The sequence below is a fragment of the Amphiprion ocellaris genome, chromosome 24, assembly GCF_022539595.1.
Source record: "Amphiprion ocellaris isolate individual 3 ecotype Okinawa chromosome 24, ASM2253959v1, whole genome shotgun sequence".
In the NCBI taxonomy this organism is placed as follows: Eukaryota; Metazoa; Chordata; class Actinopteri; family Pomacentridae; genus Amphiprion; species Amphiprion ocellaris.
Genome location: NC_072789.1, coordinates 13,468,171 through 13,491,438, shown reverse-complemented (window position 1 = coordinate 13,491,438; position 23,268 = coordinate 13,468,171). Strand labels below are relative to the sequence as shown.

At 40.9% G+C, this 23,268-nt stretch overlaps 2 protein-coding genes across 8 annotated transcripts in view; one reads left to right on the top strand and one right to left on the bottom strand.

The window, feature by feature from the left end:
* The window catches only part of LOC111565638 (epithelial cell-transforming sequence 2 oncogene-like), a 92,259-nt gene that overhangs the window by 34,727 nt on the left and 34,264 nt on the right, over positions 1–23,268 (bottom strand). Inside the window, exon 22 of one of the 7 annotated variants that reach the window (XM_055008679.1) lies at positions 18,470–19,891. The exons of the other annotated variants lie outside the window; for them this stretch is intronic. The gene's annotated coding sequence lies outside the window, so the exon portion shown is untranslated. Of the gene's footprint in view, positions 1–18,469; positions 19,892–23,268 lie in introns of those variants that run through there. 7 annotated transcript variants of the gene reach the window in all.
* Positions 1–23,268, top strand: part of filip1l (filamin A interacting protein 1-like) — a 74,050-nt gene that overhangs the window by 28,150 nt on the left and 22,632 nt on the right. The window contains exons 3-4 of the mRNA XM_055008677.1: positions 715–888; positions 971–1,149. Coding sequence (XP_054864652.1) covers positions 715–888; positions 971–1,149 — 353 coding nt within the window. The remainder of the gene's footprint in view (positions 1–714; positions 889–970; positions 1,150–23,268) is intronic.

Here is a 23,268-nt window from a genome sequence, read left to right as displayed (position 1 = left end):
TTTTATTATTAGGGTGCAAATGGTGTGAAGACCTATTGAAACCCATGGGGTTTTTATTATTTTTCATTCTTCATCCATCTTTCGAATCAGACTTTTGAAGGCCTAAAAATACTCAAAAATGTGAAAACTTGCACACAAATATCAGGATCGGCAAAAAATTTGATATTTTAGAGGAATTGCTTAAGCGTGTGTCTAAATGGCTCAATAGCACCACCTGGAAAATTTCAAAAATTTCAAACATTTACTACGGCCACTAAGTATCACCTACTTTTTAAAAATAAATACTGCAAAAGTCTTATTTTTGGTACATTTTTAAAAGAAAGGACCAATTGCAACAGCTAGATTTGCAAAAGTGACCTAAAGTCAGCCATAATTAGTTAAGAGACAAATCTGATAATTCTCATTGTTTTTGCAGTTTCTGGCCCTGATAAATAGTGCAATTTTGGCATTTTTTTTTTTTTTTTTAAAAGAAATGACATCTTTCAAACTTGCCAGCATGTTTTGGTTTCTAGAAGTTACAGCAGTTCCCAGTCTTTTTTATTGGTGACTCCCCTCAGTGTTCCATAAGATGGGATAGCGTCAATCTGTTTCACTGCAGAAAAAAACCCCACATAAATATACACAAGTAATCGTGCAAATGGTGGTGTTTGGCTTGCTGTCTTTCGTGCTGCATTACAAGGTTGAATCTCAGCAGTTTCACTTTCTTCTCTGCAGGCCAGAGACGAGGTGATCACCGTGCTGAAAGCAGAGAAAATCGACTTGGCCCTGCTGGAGGCCAAATATGGTTTCGTTACGCCACAGAAAGTCCTGCAGGCTCTGCAGAGAGACGCCATCCAGGGAAAGGCCGACGTCTTCCAGGAAGACATCTATGAGAAGCCCATGGTCGAGGTAACGGCAGATCTCAATCGGCTGATCAATGAGTGCCTCAGTAACGGCACAGCTCAGACAGATGTTTTCTACTCCGCCACAGCTGGATAAGCTGGTGGAGAAGCAGAGGGAGACGCACCGGCGGATGCTGGAGCAGCTGCTGATGGTGGAGCAGTCGCACAAACAGGCTTTATACAAGCTGGAGGACGAGAAGAGGAACCACGGAGAGTTCATGAAGAAGAGCGACGAGTTCACCAACCTGCTGGAGCAGGAGAGAGAGAGGTGGGTGGGACGGTTAGCGTTCAGGTGGTCGGGAGAAAAAGCGTCACAACCGCTGCTTCATCCTGGTTCAAATTTTGCTTTTTGGGTTTTCCCTTTACTGTGTTATTTAGCTTTGTTTGTGCTTTTCAAAGGTTTGCAAAGTTACAAAGTCCACAGCAAAGGGACTAATTCTGCTCCTACTTCGACACCAACTCAACCAGAGAACGATCGGTTTCCGTGCAGATTATTTCCTCTGTAAAGTCCACGTCTGCTGTAGCTCTGCCTCTTAGATCTGTGGTTTCGGCACACAGCCAACATTATCTCGATCATGTCAGGCCAGCCGACCAATCAGAGCAGATGGGGCATTAAAAAGACAGGAACTAAAACAGGCAAATAGACATATAAAGACGAAAATTATGAAATTGTAAATAAATGTAACACGGGCACTTTAAAGCAGCTTTGATAAGCTAGTGTCCTCTTGCTTTTACGACAGTCATTGCACTCATCACTTCAGATTTTTAGAAGAAACAAAAGGCTTCCCCAGCTTCATTCGCATTTCCATTCACTTTAGATAAATGCTGATGTATAAAGCTGGCATAGCTGCAACAAATAAAAGATGCCTAAAGAGTCCCTGCTGCCCTGAGCTGGATGTTTCTTTGAGCTCCAACAGGCAGGAAAAAAAAACCTTTCTGTGATGATCTTCATGAACTCCCAGCATGAACTCAGCCTCTAAGTGCAGCATCAAGCCGAAGCCAAAATTACAGCTGATGCATATTTCTTGTTTAAGTAATGTCTGTCATGAGTCTTTACAAGTCCATGTCAGCATGTTCTCCAGAGTTAGAGGCCCTCTTTAATCACTTCAGTCGATCAGATTTTACTCTGTTCCCATGGCCTTGTGCTGGACGACAAGTAGTCAGTGCCTTGCTCAAGAGCACTTTTTAAAAAAAAGAATTCCAACCACTCTGGACTGCCAAAGTAGAGTTTTCTTAATAATCCTTTGTTATGTTCGCATTAAATCAAAGTGTTCTCCAGGATTACAGGGAAAATCCACCTCAAAGAATTCCATTATTGTTCCCAGGAACTGAAGTCGGTGCTCCACTTTTATTATCACCTTTTATTGAACACAAACCTGGAGCAAACCAAGAGTTGTTTCTGGAGATGATCCAGCGACGGGCAGCGGAGGAGAGACTTTCTCCTCAGATAATTTAAGTCTGAGCTTAAATACACAAATGAGCTTTACATTTACAGCTCTGCTTTATAGCAGCTCTGTGGATATTCGTGAAGCAGAGTGAAAAACCACATTCCTTGAAAACTGTCACACAGTTTAATCTGCTTTCAGAGCCAGAGAAGCTCTGGAACTTAAAGATCAGATGTTGATGCTGCAGGTTCATGATGTGCTCCGATGTAATTCTCTATACTGTGGATTCTAACACTCCCAACAGACCACAATAGATTATTCCTCATTGATGCTAGTTTGATACTGAAAGGAATACAGGGGGTTCTCGGTTTACGACGTTCTCGACCTACGGCATTTTGAAAGTTGTTATGGGCTGGCTCTCAGTGTACGACGTATGGCATTTCGTTGTTACCTAAATGGTTACATGGAACTAGTTGGTGAGCGGAATACGAGTACATCGTCACGCAGCGCTATAAAACGGCTTTGTGTACATTCACCATTCGCACGCCATCTTAGATTTTGCTACATTCGCTAACTTTTTGCCTTTCATTATGACTCCCAAGCATGAGTTAGACTCTTCTGATGGAGATACGGCAAAAAATCGATTTACGTTGGGCTGTAGGAACTGAACTCCGACCTAAGTCGAGTACTCCCTGTATTTCAGAAATGGCACTGAATCCCGATGACTTTGGAGGAAATACTTGAACTTTTTGTCTAATGTCACCACGAGGTTCATGTTTGAGTTTTACAAAAATCTGGATCATTATTCTCTATAATTCAATATCATCATCATGAACAAATCAACTATGCTGGTTTATAACAAAATAAGTGCAGAACTAAAGCCATTCCGACCATGTTTATCTGTACTTTAGCACAAATTAACAAATGTTTCTGTGCTAATACACTAAACTCAAAGATATGACCAAACAGTTAATGTGTGTTAGCATATTTTAGAACTGTACTGGATTATTTTGGATTATCATATTGGCTTGTTGCAGAACTTTAAAAGCCACCAGTGGTGAAACTATGACCATAAATATGTCGTAATGTGAAATGAACCTGGGATGAATTATTCTGAAGTCAGCCAGGACAGAGGCGGCTGGAGGTGGAACCATTTCTAACTGATTCCTTCAGCAAATGTCACAGTTACCGAACACTTCTGTTTACTGCTTCCTCAGCAATATCACATTTCGCGCACACACTCAGCGACAACACACGCAGACAGAAAGAAACACACACTTGCACTCTCAGCAATTAGTCTTGCAGAGGAAACACAGCTGGACGGCGGCCCGTGACCTGTTTGGGACGATCACATCGCTGCACTTATGCCTCAGCCAGTGTTTGCGTTGGACAGAGGGCCGTGTGACGACGGTCTGCGCTTTGTCACCGAGCTGCCATGAAAAATACTCCCCCGTCCAGGGCCCGGCTAATTACCTCGTGAGAAAAGGCGAGAGATTTATAGGACCGAGAGTAGAACAAAAAAAAAGAAAAACTAAACTAATGGCTCTGAGAAGCATCAATCAAACGGCATGTTCAACAGGATGGAAACAGTTGATGAGGGCTGTTTCTGTAGGCTTCAGCCTCCGTGGATGGGAGTGAGTAGAAGTATGTGTTCAACCTGTGCCGTTGTCATCCGAGTGTGTGTGTGATGTGTCGAGTTATTATGTAAATGTGTGTGCTTGGAGGTGTTCTCTTACCTCATCCCTCCCTGTTTGTACAGACGATCCACACAAGAGAAATTATAGCTTTTGGTGCCACTGCTGGGATAATTATGAGTTATACTATATGGTGATGCAGTAAATGTAGTAAATGTATGCTCAGGAGGGAGTGTGGGGCACAGTTTTTGGATCATAAATAAAGCAACGTGCAGCAGCTAAATCTGGTTGTACATGCAGGTTTGGTAGGACACTTTGCATAATACACATGATTTGATAAATGAACCAGTAACCTATCGCGGTGCTAATAGACATCTTTGTAACCTTTGGACTGAGCCTCTTTCTCCTTAGCCAGTTTCTATGCTAAGCTAACCAGTTTATGGAAGTATTTCAGATCCAGAGAGTCACTTTGATCTTCTCCTATAACTCAAATCAGTAAGCATATAACCCAAAAAGTGATGAATTGCCAGCAGTTTTGAAAGACATAATAAAAGATGAAAAATAATTTGCCAAAAATTCCACCATTTATCAACCCCATGTCTAAACTATGACAAAAAACAATCTAAGACTAAGACAATCAGAAAAATATCAAAACTTGTTTAGCCACTTTTATCTGTAATGTACCGTTCGGTCAGGAAAATTAATCAAATTGAAGCTTAAAAGTGCCTTATTTCATCAAAATTACTTTTAATCAGTATGTCATTTAAAATTTTGCAAACAGTAAACCATTTGCAGTTACTGATTTCTGTAAAAGACAAAAAAAAATAAAATAATCTGCACTCCGAGACAAAATTGTGAAAATTGTTGAACTCCAACCAACAATCGCAGGATAAAAATTTAGGGATTATTGAGCTGAACTGGGTTGAACTGTAAGCAGTGTTTTCAGATAGAAGACAAAGTAAAAAATGGAAATAATAAAATATATACAGCATGTAGAGTCAACACTTGTTTGCCAGCATTGGTAACACCTGTGGGCACCTGGAAAAATGTTCTGATTCAAATTATAGTCCATTTCTAAAACAAATTTTAACTTTTATTTGATCTTTTTCATAATTAATGGCATTGTACCAGTGTAATACAGATAGAAGAAATTTCTGGGTTCCCTCAACTATTTCATAGTAGCTCTGTTTTTATAAAGCTGCAGGAGTTTAGATTGCAAAGAAAAATGAACCATCGTGAAGAAAGATGAGACAGGAGCAAAAACAAGTCCAGAAACTATAGAGGGTTAATGTTTAAGTGATGTCCATCTCCACTTCTGTGACTATAATAATGTCAAAACTATTACACCTGATGGCTGGTTGAAATAAATCTGAATTATCCATCAATCTGTAAACTATGATGTATTTTAAACACAAACTAGCGAAGGTATATTTCTGTCATCCGACCTTCTAAATACATGGAGGCAGAAACATCATCAGCAGCAGGAAGAAAGACTGAATCCCAGTGGAGCTTGAATAAACAACATTTAGTCCTTCAGCCGGGCACAAAACTCAGAGGTTTGTTCAGCGGCTTCTGTTTAACTCTACACTGCTGACTTTTTCTGAAAGCTTGAAAAACCTGAAAAAACACCCCAAAAGCAGCGGCTTTGAAATGGAAAAGCCACTTATGACTTGTTCGAGGGGAGCTGAAGCAACGCTGCTATACAGGACAGAGACACTAGCAGGCTTTAGTTTCACTCTGGCTAATGTGCTGCTGTGTGATGCATTTTAGCTGCATGTAATCATTTCCTTTACTTTGGAAAACAGCACGTTGTGATTACGTCCTGGACTAATGTGGAGACTCATGTCCCTGCTGCTGGTTTCTATTTTGACCTTTTTCCTCAGCACTAAGCCTGAGACTGACCTCTATAAAGTGTTAGGGTTAGGCTAACCCTTACCCCAAAACAGGGGGCTGAATGGTAATGGTATCTATATAATATTTTACTTTATGATCAAGCGACAAAAGTCAGACAAAAAAAAGACAGAAAACAACAAAAACAAGATCAAATAATTACAAAAATGAGACACATAATGACAAAAAAGAGAAACAAAATGACAAAAAAAGTGACAAATGACACGAAACAAAACAAAAAAGAGACAAAAAATTAGACCAAGAAAGTTACAAAGCCACAAAACATGGACAAATGACAAAAACGAGACAAAAAAATTACACAAATGATACAAACGAGACAAAAAGTAACAAAAGCAAGAAACAAAACAACAAAAAAATAGACTAACAACACAAGCGAGACAAAAAACCCACAAAACGACAAACGATAGACAAAACAACAAATAAAACAAAACACAAAATGACAAAAATAAGACAAAAAACACAAGCGGAGTAAAAAGGAAACACCAAATGACAAAAACATGAGACAAACGACAAAAGTTAGACTAAAAACGACAAAAACAAGACAAAATATTACAAAAATGAGACACAAAATGAGAAAAGAACAATGAGCACTAGTAATTTACTTTATCAAAACAACTTGTCATGTTCCAGAAATCATCTTAAATTTATAGTTTTATAAATTTACAATCTGCACTTAATGTCTTCTCTGTAATTTTTACACTTTGAGGGCCAGATTGGACCCTCTGGAGGGCCGGTTTTGGCCCGCAGGCCGCATGTTTGACACCCCTGGGTTAGACCAGCACCTACCCTAAAACAAGGGGCTGAACGGTTCCTCTGGTTAGCTGATGCAGTGGTGGTCTGAGTGATGAGCTCATGGCGGAACAGCAGCAGGGGTGTGAGAGCAGAGCGGCATCATAACCAACCACAGATGTTACTTTAACATGACTTCAGCTCAGATATGCGCCGGCTGCTGGCAGTTTCGCCTCCACGGGCCTTTTGTTTTGCTGATAATTTCATCTAAATCCATTAGTCTGTTTTTGAGTAATGTGCTCACAGGCAGACAAACAGACAAACCAGTGTCATGTTCCTTGTCGAAGGAATAACACAGGAAGGACGTTCTCAATGCAACATCCATAAAATGTTTTAAGAACATATTTAAAGCGTCTTTAGAGAACTTTGTGGGAATTAAAAGAAACATTCCCGCTGTAAACATCTCCAGAACATCGTAGAACTTTCTCAGAATGTTTTTTCAAACTAAAAATGCTATCTGGAAAAGTCCTGTGTTGACTTAAGTCTGCATCTTCACACCTCCTCAGACTGGAAATCTTTCCAACAACACTGTAGTTGAGAAATGTTTCAAAATAAAACAACATTTCTTTCAAAATAAAACTACACTTCTTGCACTTTAGTTGAATGTTCTATCTGTGGAGACCAAATTGGCCAAAATAGTGGTTATTTAAAAACTGTGCCTCCTGCTGCGATAATAACTGATCTGAAACTGAAATCAGATCATGACTAACACAAATAAAAATGTGTGTACTTTCCCATAAAAACCTCCGCGGTGTATTTTATTAGTCACTGTTCTCACATGGTTTATTGGGAATAAACAAAGCTGTGTGACAGGAAGCAGCTTGCACGATGTGAAACTAAAATGCGTTGACGTAATTTACCGGCACTAAAGCAGATGATCGGCCGCTTCCTCAGAGCAGATAGGAGGTCGGTAGCAGCGAACGCGACACCACATGACCTCCTATGATATACGTTCAGGCATCTGGCTGACTTAACTGGTGACATCACTCATGTGGATCAGATTGAGAACATTCTTGAGCGATGCCCTCATCATCGCCAAGATGCTTATTATCCAGACCTGCCCTGCTCCTTCAAAGGGAACACAGTGTTTTGGATTTTTTTTATGATCTGGGATTTTTTCGGGTTAAATAATGATCTCTGTTCCTGCCTCTGCGAGTTCACCTCAGAGGCAGGTTGTGAACTTTTGCAGGAGAAAAAAAAAGAGAAGAGAATCCAGGTTATAACGGCGTTCTGTACAAATGACAGCATGTTTTAGGAAGTTGTACGTACACGTCTTCCTGTGCATGCATGAGCAGGATCTGTCCTCACCTCTGCATCGTTAACATTTTATCAGTCCTCATTCGTCAGCTGCAGCACTGAGCGAAGCCTCTGCACACCTGTAATCCTCCCAAAATACTTCAGCTCACCACGTTTTATATACATTCCTGTTCCCGGCCAAGCTCCAGCCCTGCTCTGACGGGTGAGAATCTGAGATATGGGGCTGGAGATGTTTACAAATCATCTGTAACTATGAAACATTCCACCTTATGAAATTAAATGTTGCCACAGGAGAGTAAACATCTCTGTGAAGCTGTTTTTGAAGCTGTGTCAAACATTTCCTTTTAAGGGAAGGAAAGCAATTCACTCAAACCGACTTCAGATCGGTGCTTTGAAGCAAACCCGCGCATGTCGAGGTCAGGATCGCACAGATACGACACATTCAGAAACACCCTCTAAACACACACCGGACCTGCAGCCAGGTACAGTAAAGGTTTCAGAAACACACTCGGCCTTGTCTCCAAATACGTCAGGACATCGCTGAAGCCGAGCACTTCAGCAGTAAAACCTTCATGGAATGTCTTCAGGTTTAGTCGACGAAATACTGAATGCATGTAGGAACTAAATCCAGTGTCCAAGTGCTGCCAAAATGTGAAAGAAAAAAGTCTGGACTTAACAGTTTAGGCGTCCATACAAGAATGTTGGATCATTTTTATCTACACTGTCTATATATTTTTAAAAATGTAATACAAAATGTTGAATTAATGTGGTAACTAAAGGTAATTTCATTGATTTTACACATGTACATATGCTACATTAAACAATAAAAATGCAAAATTTAACACGAGAAAATGCATTCGAAGTCTGGAAAACATTTTATGAAATTGTGATTTTCCATTTTTTGGTGCCCAAGCTGCAAGACTACTACGTTTTTATTTATTTTTTTGGCCAGCTGCTACACTAAAATTCTTCTTATATATCTTAATACATCAATGTGTGTGTATGTGTTTAATTTTAGTGTGCTGCTGAATTCTTATTTAGTTATTATTTTATTATATTTTATTGTACAAGATGACCTCGGCAGATCTTCTAGAACTACTGGGACACTTACAGAGCAGTAAATAACTTCTGTTGCATCCAGTGCTGAAATATTGTGACCAGAACCAAGCAGATGCTTGAAGAGATGGCAGGGAAGAGAGGTTTACATGTGGACTGCGATCTACAAACATGAATAGGATTTACAAGACAGATGAATCTACTTTCTGCTGCGTTTATTGTCTTGCTCCACCTTTATTTGTGTACCTAGACCAACAGTGTCAAATGTGCGGCCTGCGAGTCAAAACCGGCCGCCAGAGGGAACAATCCGGCCCGTGGGACGACTTTGTAAAGTGTAAAAATTACAGAGAAGACATGAACTGCAGATTGTAAATTTGTAAAACTATACATTTAAAATAATTTCTAGACCTTGACAAGTTGTTTTGATCATAAAGTAAAATACTAGATTGTTCATTGTTCTTTTGTCATTTTGTATCTAATTTTTGTTGTATGTTGTGTTGTTTTTGCTGTTTTTTTCTTGTTTTGTCTGACTTTTGTCATTTCGTTTCTCATTTTTATTGTTTTTTTTCATTGTTTTGTGTATCATTATAGTTTTGTTTTTTGTCTTGTGTTGTTTCTTGTTTCTGTCATGTTTTGTCTTGTGTCATTTGTGTACATTTTTGTCTCATTTTTGTCATTTGTCCATTTTTTGTTCTGTTTTTAACTTTTTTGTCTCATTTTTGTCATTTACCGTTTCATTTTTGTAATATTTTCTCTCGTTTTGTTGTTTTTGGTCTTGTTTTGTCTGACTTCGTTGATTCGATCACAAAGTAAAACAGTACATCATTCAGTTCCAGATGACTAAATGTTTTGTGCCTTTGTAGACACTCTTTGATCTGTAAGTTGTAATGTGTAAATGACAAACTGAGCCATAACATTGTTGAAATTTTACTTATTTTTCTTAAGAAATTTCAGGTTGTTCATAATGTTTGGTAAAAAGATAATTCCTTAAATGTGAAAATTTTCAGAATTTGCACTAAAACGAAGGAGAATTTTAGAGTTGTGGTAATTTATAGGCTATTATGCTCTGATTTTACTGGTCCTGCCCACTTGAGATCAAACTGGGCTGAATGTGGCCCCTGAACTAAAATGAGTTTGACACCCCTGACCTAGATGCTGGTCACTGCTTCGCTCCCACATCGGAGGAAAAACTGAGCGTCTACTGACCTAACGGAGCTGCTCAGTCAACACTCCCTTTCTACTTGGGCCAGATAACGTCCTGATTGCACCACAGCATCCTCGACCTCAGAATCATCCGTCTGAACGGACCATAACAAGGCTGACGGTGTTAAGACAAACCTTATACACTCCTTTTCTCTGGCCTAAACCCAAAGACGCAACTTCATCTACAAACTGCAGCACACGGACAGTCTCAGGAGGATTTATCGAGATAATTCTGTTTTCCTCAGTTTGCTCAGTGGATCTGTGTTCTGGTTCAGCACAGAGTGCAGATCAGTGAGCATTTAGGCCTATTTTCTTCTATATAAACAACACAATAGACCGAAGTAGCTGTGAAGGCTCGTGTTTGGTTTGGCTGTGAACAAAGCAGTGGCTGCTGACAGTTTCTGATGAACAAGTGTAGCTGTTGTTCTTGCAGCTGGGTTATCCGAAAATAAAATGAACAGAGAATGCTGAATTTAGTCCACACGCTTTAGTCTCTGCACTGCAGATGTGCAGGAACTGCTGCATCAAAAGGAGCCAGAAGACAGAATCCAGCGACCTCAGAAGAGACTGTATGAAAATGGATTTTCATACCTTAAAGAGTGCGAGGCTGATAGAATATTACTGCATCTGTAAACTGGGTGTAATTAGGCCCAGTGATTCGTCACTGCATGGCGTAATGGGATTACATCTCCCTGACAGAATGCAGCGATTAGACCTCACCGACCACAAGGACTCCAGCCTGATGCTTGTACTTTTCCAACCTTTTTTAGACTTGTTTTAAAAGAAGGATGGAGCCTAAAATAGCAGCTACACGTCGTACACTATTTTTCTGCAGCAGCACAGGTGACAGATCCGAGTGGGTTCAAGAGCTGCTCAACAGACCACAATGTGAAATAAAAAGCAGCCACTTTTTCTCAATCTGTTACCGTTTTGTTTTGTAAAATGAGCATGGTGGAGCCTTAACATCAGCTTCTTGCAGAAATTCAGAGGGCTTTTCTGCATTAACACTGTGAAAAAGTGCTTTTGGAACCAGTATTTTTGCCAAACTGTAAACCTTTTAAAGCAGGGGTGTCACACTCATTTTAGTTCAGGGGCCACATTCAGCCTAATTTGACCTCAAGTGGGCCAGACCAGTGAAAGGGTAAAACCTGACGTTAAATAACTCAGGTCCACATGAGGCTGAATTGGGTTAACAGACTCAATAGTGTCGACTTAAAGGTCGCATTTCGATCAATTTATTCAGTGAGCAGAGGGTGACATAGTGCTCTGTGATGACCTATGAGTTTCACTAAATGAATTAAAGAGTTTTTCGATAACATTAACTGAGCCTGAATGTTATTAGAGAACTTCCACAGCTCATTCATCAGGTTTAAAAAAAAAGAAAAGAGCAGAAACAACCGAGTAGTCGACGGAACGGAGCTTGACGAATGATTACGGCGACTGGGAATCTGTAGGAGTGATGTATGAGCTAATCTTCTATTTGTGAAAGGAAATAGCACCGAGGGTGGAGGGACGGGGGTCAAGGAGGAAAAATGCAGCTAATGTAGACTTAGCATGACATTTCTACACTTGCCGTGAACCGTGCTCGGCCTCTGCAGCGCCGGAAACAGCCAATGATGGCCAGACTCAAAGTGCAACAGAGAAAGTCTACAGAACACTGAGCAAACCCAACATGGTTACTTTTAGGGTTGAGCTCTCTGATTTACTTTCCCCTCTCATTTGTTCTAGCAGACACCTTCCTGAGTTATAGCTCGGCAAAGCATGGCAAGAGGAAGCCATTTCTCCCTCCTGTCCTGCCGGGCTGAGAGGAAGCGACAGCAGCAAACCTGGCCTTTATGTCCTGGTAGCTGAACAATGAGTCTGAGCTTGAGCTGGCGGCCAAGTCAGCGTCCAGATAGTGATTGAAATATGGAGGAAAGAGGCTGCCTGGATGTGCCAAGTCAAATGTCTCAGTGTGGTGAATGAGCTCGTTGGACGTGGTCACAATGGATTGTACAAACAGACATTTTTCACCTTTTCTGTCTAATGAGGGCGGGTCACTGCTGCGCTTCATTAAACTCAACTGTAAACGCTTAATGAAGTCTTTATTAATGCTTCTGTCAACTGTTAGAACACCTCAGTCCTTCTATAAACGGTTAATGAACGACCGATAGACAGAAATCCTAGACAACAGACGCTGCCTGTCAAAAAAAAAAAAAAAAAAAAGTCACCACCTGGATTTAACTGAGCAAATAGGTAAGAATCTTCCAATGGATAATGACTGCAGTGATGAATGAGTTTCAGCTGCAACAACTTGTTTAACTCTTGCTGATGCAGTGAGGAGCTTCGGTCAAAAAAGTTGAATTTTTACACAACCATGGATATTTAAAAGTAAATATAATGATGATGAATGATTAATATGACACAATGTCTATCATATATGCTTAACTCCTAACTCTGAAACCTGCTGTCAAGTTTAAAAGACATCTTATATTTCAATAAATCACTAAAATTACACCATTAATCAAAGTCAGAGAACATAAAAACCAAAAGGACTGTAGGGTTTTCACCTCACCAGTTGTCCTTGAAATGTGTGATGAGCTTTTCTGATGGGAAAGTTAACCAATTCCGAGCTTAAAATCATGATATTTTATCAGACTCGCTGTATTATACACATTATTTACAAATTCACCAAAAATACGGCATTTGTACTAAAAAGATTCTGTGAAAAACAAAGAGTCAGCTGCAACCAACAGTTGGTTACAAGACAGAAATTCTGGAACTTTCATTAAAATGTAAGCATTAAAACATCTGTAGGATGTAGAATCACAATTTTTTTCATCATTGGTAGCATCTGTTGTAAATAATCAAAGAAATTCAGAAAACTCAGAAACACCCCCACAATTTAATCAATGTTCCTTGTGTCATTTCCAACGGATAAGTCCCGTTAAGTCCACAGTGGTGGATTTGTAGTAGGATCACAATCATGTGATCGTCAGCAGGCAGCTGACGTAGCGTTCACTTGTAGTCATAGTTACAGTGACGCCATGCTGCTATCTTGCAATGATACGGAAATCTTTAACAAATCCGTGGATCCAGACTATAATTAGCATCACTGCCAAAATCTAATCACTTGTTCCTCGTGTCATTTCTGACCTTCCCTGAAAATTTCATCCAAATCTGTTAGTACGTTTTTGAGTAATGTTGTCAACAGACAGACAGACAGACAAACCAACGCAAATCGTCACATAACTACACTGTGTTCCTTGGCGGAGTAATAACTGTTTGTATACATATATATATGAACAATTACATGTATTTAAAAAAAAATCCTTATGTGCTCGCAACGACATCTACTACTATTATAGTGTCATAAACATTTATTAATTAGTGCTAACAGAAAACAAGGTCTTTAAGCTAAATCCAGCTTTAGATACAGAGTCTGACTAAAGTTAAAACTTGATTTAAAATGACTGTGATGCTGGCAGATGAGCCCATTAAGGAAACTCATCTCAGCACATCTCATGACCTCATATCCTGTTTCAGCTGGTGGGAGGAAGCTTCAGTTTAGCTCCGCTCCACCTATGGGACTGTGTTTGGAGATCCCTCTCTCCCACTTCATTACAACATGGAAACTTTGGCCACATCTCCATGTTCCTCACCACTTTGCTGTGTAAACAGCAGCGTCTAGCAGCATCCTGTCACCGATTTACACCACCGTTGTTGCTTGAAACGCAGCTGCAACACATGATCTACAACTCAGCGCCACAGTCTGATCATTCCCATTAATGACAGGTTTTATTTATGTCCCACTTCTGCAGCATCTTCCTGAGAAACTACTGTAAGAGAGTTGGGCATCCATTAAACTATCTGCTTTCTTGAATGAGTTGCTGTGCAACCGCTGCTGGGATTTTATGGGATTTGTGTAAAATTGAAAATAGCTTAGGGTGTTAGGAGGCATCCGATTCAAAGGTTCTAACTGTTCATTAAGGATGTTTACAGCTCGCAGACTTCAATTTACTTTTCCTGGACAAAGTTTGTCTGATAGATGCCGAAAAACAAATCTACTGTTACCAGTGAATGCAGCAGCTGGATTTTCCTGCAATCGTACAACCTTTAACATTTATCATCCTGAAGGAATTTAAAGATGTCAGGTTTCAGGTTGTAAATCCCCATGTAGCATAAAGAGGCAGAAAGTAAGACGTGTGTTTGCGGTTATTGTGGGCGTAAAGAAAAATGTCAAGGCTGCATGTCGAGTTCAAGACGGACCTGTCGAGACCGAGGTGGTCGGGTGTCGGGCTGTGATATGGAAACCAACATTTAGAGCTTTGGGGATGCACTGCTTGGCGGGGAACAATAGTGAGCTGTCAGACGGACCACCCTATCCCAGTGCATCCTGGGCTCTGACAAGAAACCCCAGAAACCAGGAAATAAGAGCCACGGCTGGGTTTTAGATTCTGATGCAAGGTGCTGCAGATGATTGATGAGAACGTTTTCCTGTAAGCTCATGAGGCTACAGAGGAGCTGGCACTGCTCCGCTGCAGGGCTGGAATACAAGTATAAACATTGTCCTTGCGGACACGCCTTTTTCCCTCAATAGAAATGATTGTTTTCGTACATATTTCAAGGAAATTAATAAAACTTCACGTGTATCTGTGAGTAATGTGCTGAGAAAGCACGTTCAGCAGTTTCCTCTTTTACAAGCCCACCAGGACTCTGCACAAACTCTGCAGAAATGTAATTTAACTCTCAATAAGATGCACGACCGAACAGAAAACCTAATTCGGCCATTTTTACAGCATGAGAGGAGATCAGTGCCAAGCTAATTAATACAGCAGAGGCTCCTATCGCTCGTATTCAGGAACCACAGACCAGAGTAAACCTCGTCGACAGCGTCACAACAGCAACACAAACATCCACCTTAAACTCTGAACCGCACTCTTCCTCCCAGTCATCTCCACAGCAAAACCTTTCTTTCCGAAGCGAGCCCAAAACCTCAATTACACTGTGTTTTTCCAAGATTAAATCATGTAGTCAATTTAGTTTTACTCAAAACTCTCCTGTCATGATGTTGAGTTTGACCCGGTGAGGAACCCAGAACCGGCTGGCACTCTGTCTGAAGGATAAAGATGTCCGCAGGATAATACTTTGATGGGGCCGCAGCAGGATTTAAGACGGCTTGTGCTCTTTGCCTTTAAAGATTAGAGAGATGAAATCAGACTTTTTGTCAGAGTGATATCAGGACAAATGTTTTTTGGGCTTGAAACAGAGACAATCCTGCCGACAGGGTGGAGGTGGGGAAGAGTGGGCGGGTTGGAAAAATGGTTTAAAGGGCTGATCAGGTTTCGGGAGCCTCTCGGGGGTTTAGTGAAGTGGCAGAAAGAGGAAGTATCCATATCAGCAGGGAGACAAGTGAGGCTGGATCCTGAAAATGTTTGACATTTGTTCTGCAGTCACCTCCAGAAACACACAACTTCTTATCTCAGTCCAGTTTTACCATCAGTCTGAACATCAGTACACCTTCTCTCTAGATCACCTATAATCTGTTTCAAAACATCTAACAATTTCAGAAGGGTTCTTGCAGGGTTTAAACATGCAGAGGAGGAAGAACGGTATCTGTGGTTTGGAATAAATGCTATGCCTGGATCTCTCTAATTTAATGTAAGTATAGCATGAGCTCATTCCTGAGGTGCACTCTTCCTTTTTTTTCCCGTTTCAAACAAAGAAAATTATGAGCTCACATGTCGAGAAGCCGTATATTACAGTCAGTTTTATGCTCAACCCGAAATAACATAAAAAAATCTGATTTAGCAGCGAGTCTTTCTGCACTGTTCCAACTTGGCTGAGCTTCACAGGGAACTTTCGCTGTATCCAAACTTTAATATTACATTCTGAGTGGAAGCCGTTCTCTGGACTGAAAGGGTCAAATTAAATGCAGTTTTAGGATCAAATTAAAAGCTCATTTGTTTTGGGCACAAACAAATATATTCCAAAAACAGAGGTTAGTTCTGTGTTTTGAGTTCTGGAGACTAAAAGTTTAAAAGCAGGCATGTTATGAGAGGCTTCACCAAGTGCTGATAAGGTTCCTTTCTGCATCTTTTGGGAGTTCAAACCTCAACTATTCGACTGAAGCAGCATTAACAATTTCCCAGGTGTGCTTGTAGTTATTTGTGTTACGTTGAAAAGTAAAGCAGTGCAGAAGATAAGTGCCATTTGAAAACCCTTAACAATCCTCTACTAAAAAAACATGAACAAAATAAGCTCGAAGGAAGATTTTTCAGCTTTACCTGCCATGTGTCTTACACACTCATCGAACAGCTAATTAGTTAAACTAAAGATGGGATTGGATAAATGAAAAGAAAAAGTCAACTAATCACCTGCCGAGTAAACTAAACTTGAATCATAATATTTCATCAATTTATTCAAAGTCTCATTCAAAAATTCACCAAAAATAAGGAGTTTGCATAAACAAGACTGTGTCAAAAACTAAAATTCTGCATTTCTCTGAGCATCTGTGAAGCCATTAGTGACTCAGTTGAGACCAACAGTCATGTGACACAAAATCACTGACTTTTCAGCTGAACTGCAGGCTGTGTTAGCATAAAACAGAAAGAATGTAAAGTTAAAATACACTGACCGTCCAAAAAAAAACCCACAACAATATCGCACACACTGACATTTCATCCGACTGCCTTTAGCTCTGAGAACGACACACATTCGCCGTGGCATCATTTTGATACGCTTCTGCAATGTCCCAGCATTTATTTCTGTCCAGAGTTGCATTAATTCGAATATCCGGATCTCAAAATAAATATTCCGATACCACCGTCATGACCAAATATTAGGCTATTCGGGTCTAGCCCTACTGGACTCATCAGACCACATGACCTCCTTCCATTGCTGATCAGTGGTTTTCTTACAGCTGTTTAGTCCCAATCCCTTGAGTTCCCTTTGCATTGTGCGTGTGGAAATGCTCTTACTTTCACTATTAAACATAGCTGTGAGCTCTACTGTTGATTTCCTACGATCATCTAAGAGTTTATTCCGACCACATTTGTTCCTCAAAGATGATGGTTCACAACTATCCTTCAGGTTTTAATCATCTGGACGGTTGTTAACCCGATTTTAGTAGTTTCCAACATCTCCTTAGTTGTTTTCTTTGCTTGACGCAGGCCAATAATTTGACCCTTCTGTGGCCCTTTCCCCGACCACAGGATAGGTCTTTTGACATGGTAGAAAAAGAAATGAGAAGCTCTTCACCGCATCAGCTAGGGTTAAACAAGTTGTTGCAGCTGAACCATATTCATCACTGCAGGAATTACTCAACAGAAGGCTCTTACCTATTTGTTTAGTTAAATCCAAGTGATGACTTTTTTTTTGGACAGGCAGTGTATCTCTTGTATGTATAGTCACTATTGTTTCCAGCACTGTAAAAACCATCTTCTTCAAAAAATGCTACACATAATGACTCCACTTCTTTTTAGTAAAATAAATAATCAAAGAAATTCTACGGTACTTATTTGATTATTTACTGTATTATAACTTTGCTATGCTGACAGAAGGCATTTCTGTGTTCTCTCTTCTTCATGATTCTTGCTTCCATGGAGCTGCAGAACTTTATATCGCAGTGAAAAATTAACAACACTGAGGAAAATGAGCACAAAGCGCAGAAACTGCTCAGGGTCTACAGGGTTATAGCAGCTGTTTGGGTTTGCTTTATTGAACTGAAAGCCATTATGAGGAAAGAGATACTTCTTCATAAAAGTTACTAATGACGCTAGAAAAATGTTAAAAGACAAAACAAGGACTGAAGTGTATGTAAAGATCATGCAGCTACGCCAACAGATGTCCTCACATTTTTAAAATATCTTGTAAAACCTCTCAAGACCAGGCACCCTGCCAGAGCTAATTGCACTAAAAGAAAAGAAAATCACCATCAATCCTCATCATCACTGGGAGCCCGTGGACAAAGCTAAAGCTCATAACCCTCAGTGCTAAAATGCCTCCTGGAATCCCTCCAGATGCGAGCCATCTGTTGTGTTCAGTCACTGAGGTGAGACTGTCGTGTCTCTGCAGACGCTGACGTCACCCCGAATAGAGACGGTGAAAATCCAGCGTTTGGGCTGTTCGTTAATACCGCTGCTGATCCGAGCCTCTCAGAAAGCCCCTCGACATCCCTCAGGTGCACTTCATCGTTGTTATGAGTGTTTCCTAATGCAGCCAAGAGACCCGAACGCACCAAAGCTGCTCGGTACCACACTTCCTCTACATGCCCCTTTTTGTCTCCAAGAGGCTTCAGATTGTAGGGACAAGGTCAGCATTAAAACTCCGACCTGTTTAAACTAGGTTGCACAATAACAGGTGACCCAAAGAGCATGCTTAGATGGATTTATTTACAGATTTCTAGAGGCAAACTTTAAGATTTTTACACTAATTACCAATTAATCACATCTGGAACAGCTCTGTCGACTACAGTTCTCCTACAGTGTTTTATGATGCAGCAGACTCTTGTGCATGTTTTTACTATTCAAAAGAGGATAAAACAGTTTTTGGATGCGCTTCTCTAAACAATGTATGCAATATGGCACAATTAGGAGTCGACATCTACAGACTGGTGTATGTCACACCTCTATAAACTAGCTTCACTGAAGACCTACAGACAGTTTTTAGTGATGTTCAATGCAAAAACAACAAACCCGCAGGTGACAGATTAAAGGAAAAACCATCACAAAGTGTCTCAGTAAGGTGTTTGGCCTCTGTGTGCCACCAAAACAGCTTCAATACACCTCAGCATTCAATCTTCAAATTTCTACACCTTAAAAGACATATTTGAGTTCATTGTACTTCTAGCTGTGGTTGTTCTGTCCTAATCCACATTCGGGTCACGGTGGGGCTGGAGTCTATCCTAGCTGACTTACATTCACACCTACGGACAATGTAGAGTTACCAATTAACTTCAGCATGTCTGTGGACTGTGGGAGGAAGCCGGAGTACCCAGAAAAAGCCCCTACATGCACAGACAGAACATGCAAACTCCATACAGAAAGATCCCGGGAAGGCCAGGATCTTCCAGCTGCAATGTGAAGATGCAAACTACCAAGGCTGAACAAAACTATGACAGAAGCAAATAAACAAACTGCTTGTTGTTTAGAGGATTAACACCATTGTACAGGAGTGAAACAGCGTTGAGATTAATTCTATTTTGACTCATTAAAACACAAAAAATTCAAAACACATGGCAGAAAGTAGTGTTTTTGCTGCATCGTGATAAGGAGTTCAAGATTGTAATCACTGTAAGATGTTTAACCTCAGGCAGCCAGTAATTCTACAAGCTGTATGCAGCAGTCACCACCTTAATTAAATCAGACATATTCCCCCTGTGACAATCATTTGTGCAGTTTCTAAATGACACACAGGAGACAAAAGACGATGCACGGCCAAGTACAACTAGTGGAGAAGAAGCCACAAAAAGCTGAAGCCATGACGTGGCAGCTCCAGTCTGCTTCTGCTCACTTTAATTCAGAGACAATTGGAGGGGAGTTGCCAAGACATTGGGATAATGAAAGCTGGGTCAGGAAGTGAGCAGACAATAGAGAGAATCCCAAACCACCGGAGTGACATCAGCTCAGCACACAGTCACACAAATACAAGCTCAGAGTCCATCACCGCAGAAAGTCGCTTAAGTAAATTCCAGTGTCACGCCCCGCATCTCCAGTGACTATCATTTACATTCCTGTTGAACACAGAGGTGAGCAGCGAGTGGGAGGATCCAGAGCTGGAGGTTCAGATGAAAATGCTGAAAAGAGGGAGAGGAGAGGAAAGAAGAAGAATACCTCCATTAAACCATGAAAAGGAGAGCGTTGGAAGAGCTGAAGTGTCACAATACAGGAAAAGTCTCATTGAACACCACTGTTGTCTCACTGCAAGTCCATCAAATGTAGCTTCCCCTCAGTACACTATGTCTTAAAACATGTGCAAGTTTTTTTTTTTGTTTTGGCATGTTGCCTTAATTCAGAAAGACAGACAGGAAATGGAAATGAATGAGAGTTGAAGCGCCTCAGCTGTTCATGGCATTTTATCTCACATGGGTGGTACCAACCTGAACCATTTGGCCCAAGTTTCATGGATCCAAGTCCAGCTCAGCTTTGTGCAATCTTGAAGTTGAATATTGCCATATTTCACTCAGTCTCAAAAAAAAGAGTGCAGTGTTTTGGTGTCTGATAAACCTACAAACTCATAGATCTTTTACTAAAAGTAGACTTACTGATGCCTGAATTAACTCCCTCACAAACATGGCTCTTGCAGTTTTAAATACTTTTTTTTGTCTGATGAGCCACCTGACTGGCCTCTCAGTACTCAGCACAAAGCTCTTTTATTAAAGAGACACATTTAATAGAAAAGAAAGACAAATACAGACTTTGTTTTAACACAGTAATGCTGTTCAGTGATGAAGGTTGCAGCACTACATGTGGGATTGACTCATATGTAACTACATGGTGTAGATAGTGAAGAAAGACGGACGTCAAACAGCAACTGTAGAGAAGGAATGGTAATATACTGACCAGCCACAATATTAAACCACCAACAGGTGACGTGATTAACACTGACCATCTTGTGGGAAACCTTACATCCTGGCCTCTGTGTGGATTTTCTTGAGACCTGAACCTTGTAGAGACCAAGCACAGCCCCATGGCAACAGCCTCTCTGAGCATAAAATACATAGGAATGACTCGAGGAACATGGCCAAGAGCCCAAGATGTTGACTTGGCCTCCAAATTCCCCAAATCTTAACCCAATGAAGCATCCCTGGAACAAAGCCGATGCATGGAGACCTGCAACCTACAGATTCTGAAGTAGAAACAAAGATGGCAGACAAGTCACAAGAGATGTTTTGAAGGCACTGTTATAAAAAAAAAAACCAAAAAGAAAGAAACTATTTAGTCATTTCAGTATCAGAAGTTCTTGCAGATTTCGTTCTGCTGAGGTTGGAGGAGTTTCAGTATAAGAGCAGCTGGATTTCTCTTTTAGGTTCCTGAAGACATTTCCAAGAGTTTTTTTCTTTGTTTTGGCTTGACAAGTTGTTACATTTTCGTCACACATACATTATAATATATCACGGATGACCTACGTCTTTATTTGCTGTAATCTGATAACATTTCCCCAGGAAATGTAACAGATGACCTGCCATTTAATTCTAATCTCTCTAATCCCCTCACATGTGAGCCATTATTCCTGAAAAATGAAGTGTGTCATGTGAGGTCTTGCTCTACTCTGGAAGCGAAGCGAGCCAAAGCCTTATGAGAGGTTCAGATACATGACGGATGAGGACATCTGGAGGATTCAGTCTGTCAGGGTGTGTCGACTGCAGACAGAAAGGAGGACAGATGGACAGACAGAGATGGTGAAACGAAGACAGAACTAACAGGAGGAAGGAAGAAAAATGATGGCAGAAAGAAACTTCTTAACAACATTCCTGATGTTTGTAACTACAACGCAGAGACCTGTTTAGTTCTAATGGAGATCTAACAGTTATTCTCTGCAGTGGAAGCACTTCACCTTTGACAGACTACATTCCTTTCTGATTATACTAACGGACTCAGTTACAGCGCTTGATTGTGTGAGGATCTGCAGTTGGCACAAGTCTTTCTTTGCTCAAGGTGGAAATTCCTGCAGGAGTACAGGTTACTGAGGGCATTAAGGCATGCTGTTGGGTCCTTACACAACTATGTTCATACTGAACTGTCCAAGGTTAAACATGTTTCCAGTGAGTGCTGGACTGGGTTGAAGAGGATTTCGGAACCTCAGACTCTTCACTTTCTGCAGATGATGTGGTTCTGTTAGCATCATCGAACCACCATGTTCTGGGGCAGTTTGCAACTGAGTGCAAAGTGGCTGGGACAAACTGGTGCATTGCTCAGGACGAGTTGTTGCCCCAGAAGAATGAGATGCAAAGACATTTGAGGACAGCATCAGCATTGTATGGTCTACATTCAACCCTCACCTATAGTGACGTTTCCCGTCCAATTTGGTGCTTTGCAGCTCATCTATGCTCTCTGACTCCAACTGATACTGAAGTACAACGGCGTTTGGACGAGTCCTTTCACTCTGACCAATGTTGAAACAGCAAAGTGATGACACTGCATCAGTATTTCACAGAGGACTGAGTTTTTTCCAGCTGATGGAGTTGTGAAAGGATGACCAGATTAGGAAATCCATTTCCTGTGTTTAAAGATGCTGAACAGTGTTTGTTAGTCCGAGAATGAGTAAATGAGGATCTAAGGAGGAGTTGGCTGCACAGCATTGATGGCAGACTGGTGAATTCCTTCTTTTCCTCTGCTGTAGGCCTCCTGGTCAACACAAGTTTGTTTGTACTGTGTGTGACCAAAACGGAAAACTCTGCTTCTATTAGCTTAGAGAAAATAGCCGTAGTTTACTGCAACGTATTTCCATGAAGCCCTGCTCCACTGGCTGCTGGTGACACTGTAATTTCTGCAGGTTGAAGCAGCATTTAGACCTGTGAGCTCCCTCTTAAATATAGCCTCAGCCATGAAGTGCAGTTATCTTTAACTGCTTAAACACAACCTTTGTTTTGGGTGGATTAGCATAGACACAAGGCTGGATGTAGATGTTGCCCCTGGGAAGGCAAACATTAGGAGATTACTCAGGTAGTGTGTGAGTGAAGTAGCAGCTTCCCCCTCCTCATTAATTACCCATGTGGGATCTGGGTGGGACAGAAAACTTGTGAGGCCAACATGCAAATCCAGTTTTTTATGGCTGGAATGAAGAGATTAACAGGTGGGTGTAGAAGCACATAGGTGGGGAAAGATGACAGGGAACATTTCAGGCTTTATGACTAGAGAGCAGCTCTTGTCGGCCTCCACGGACTATTTGAGATCAGTGTTAATCCATCAGGAAACCATCAAAGAGTGTCTGGAGGCAGATCCACTGGGCTCACCTGACAGCTGGACAGATTAGCGACCGCATGCGTGTATCACTTCCATTTCTTTCTGTGAAACTGCTGCCAAGTTACAAGATCTGTGTTCTATTGTTTAGCTGTTGGCATTGTTAGAGTTGGGTGTGAAGCCTTTTTGCACTCGGTTAACAGCAGGAGTCTTGCCCTAAAGGTCAAATGACTTTCCTGTAAGAGTAGAGATTCTCAGCTAATTTGGCAAC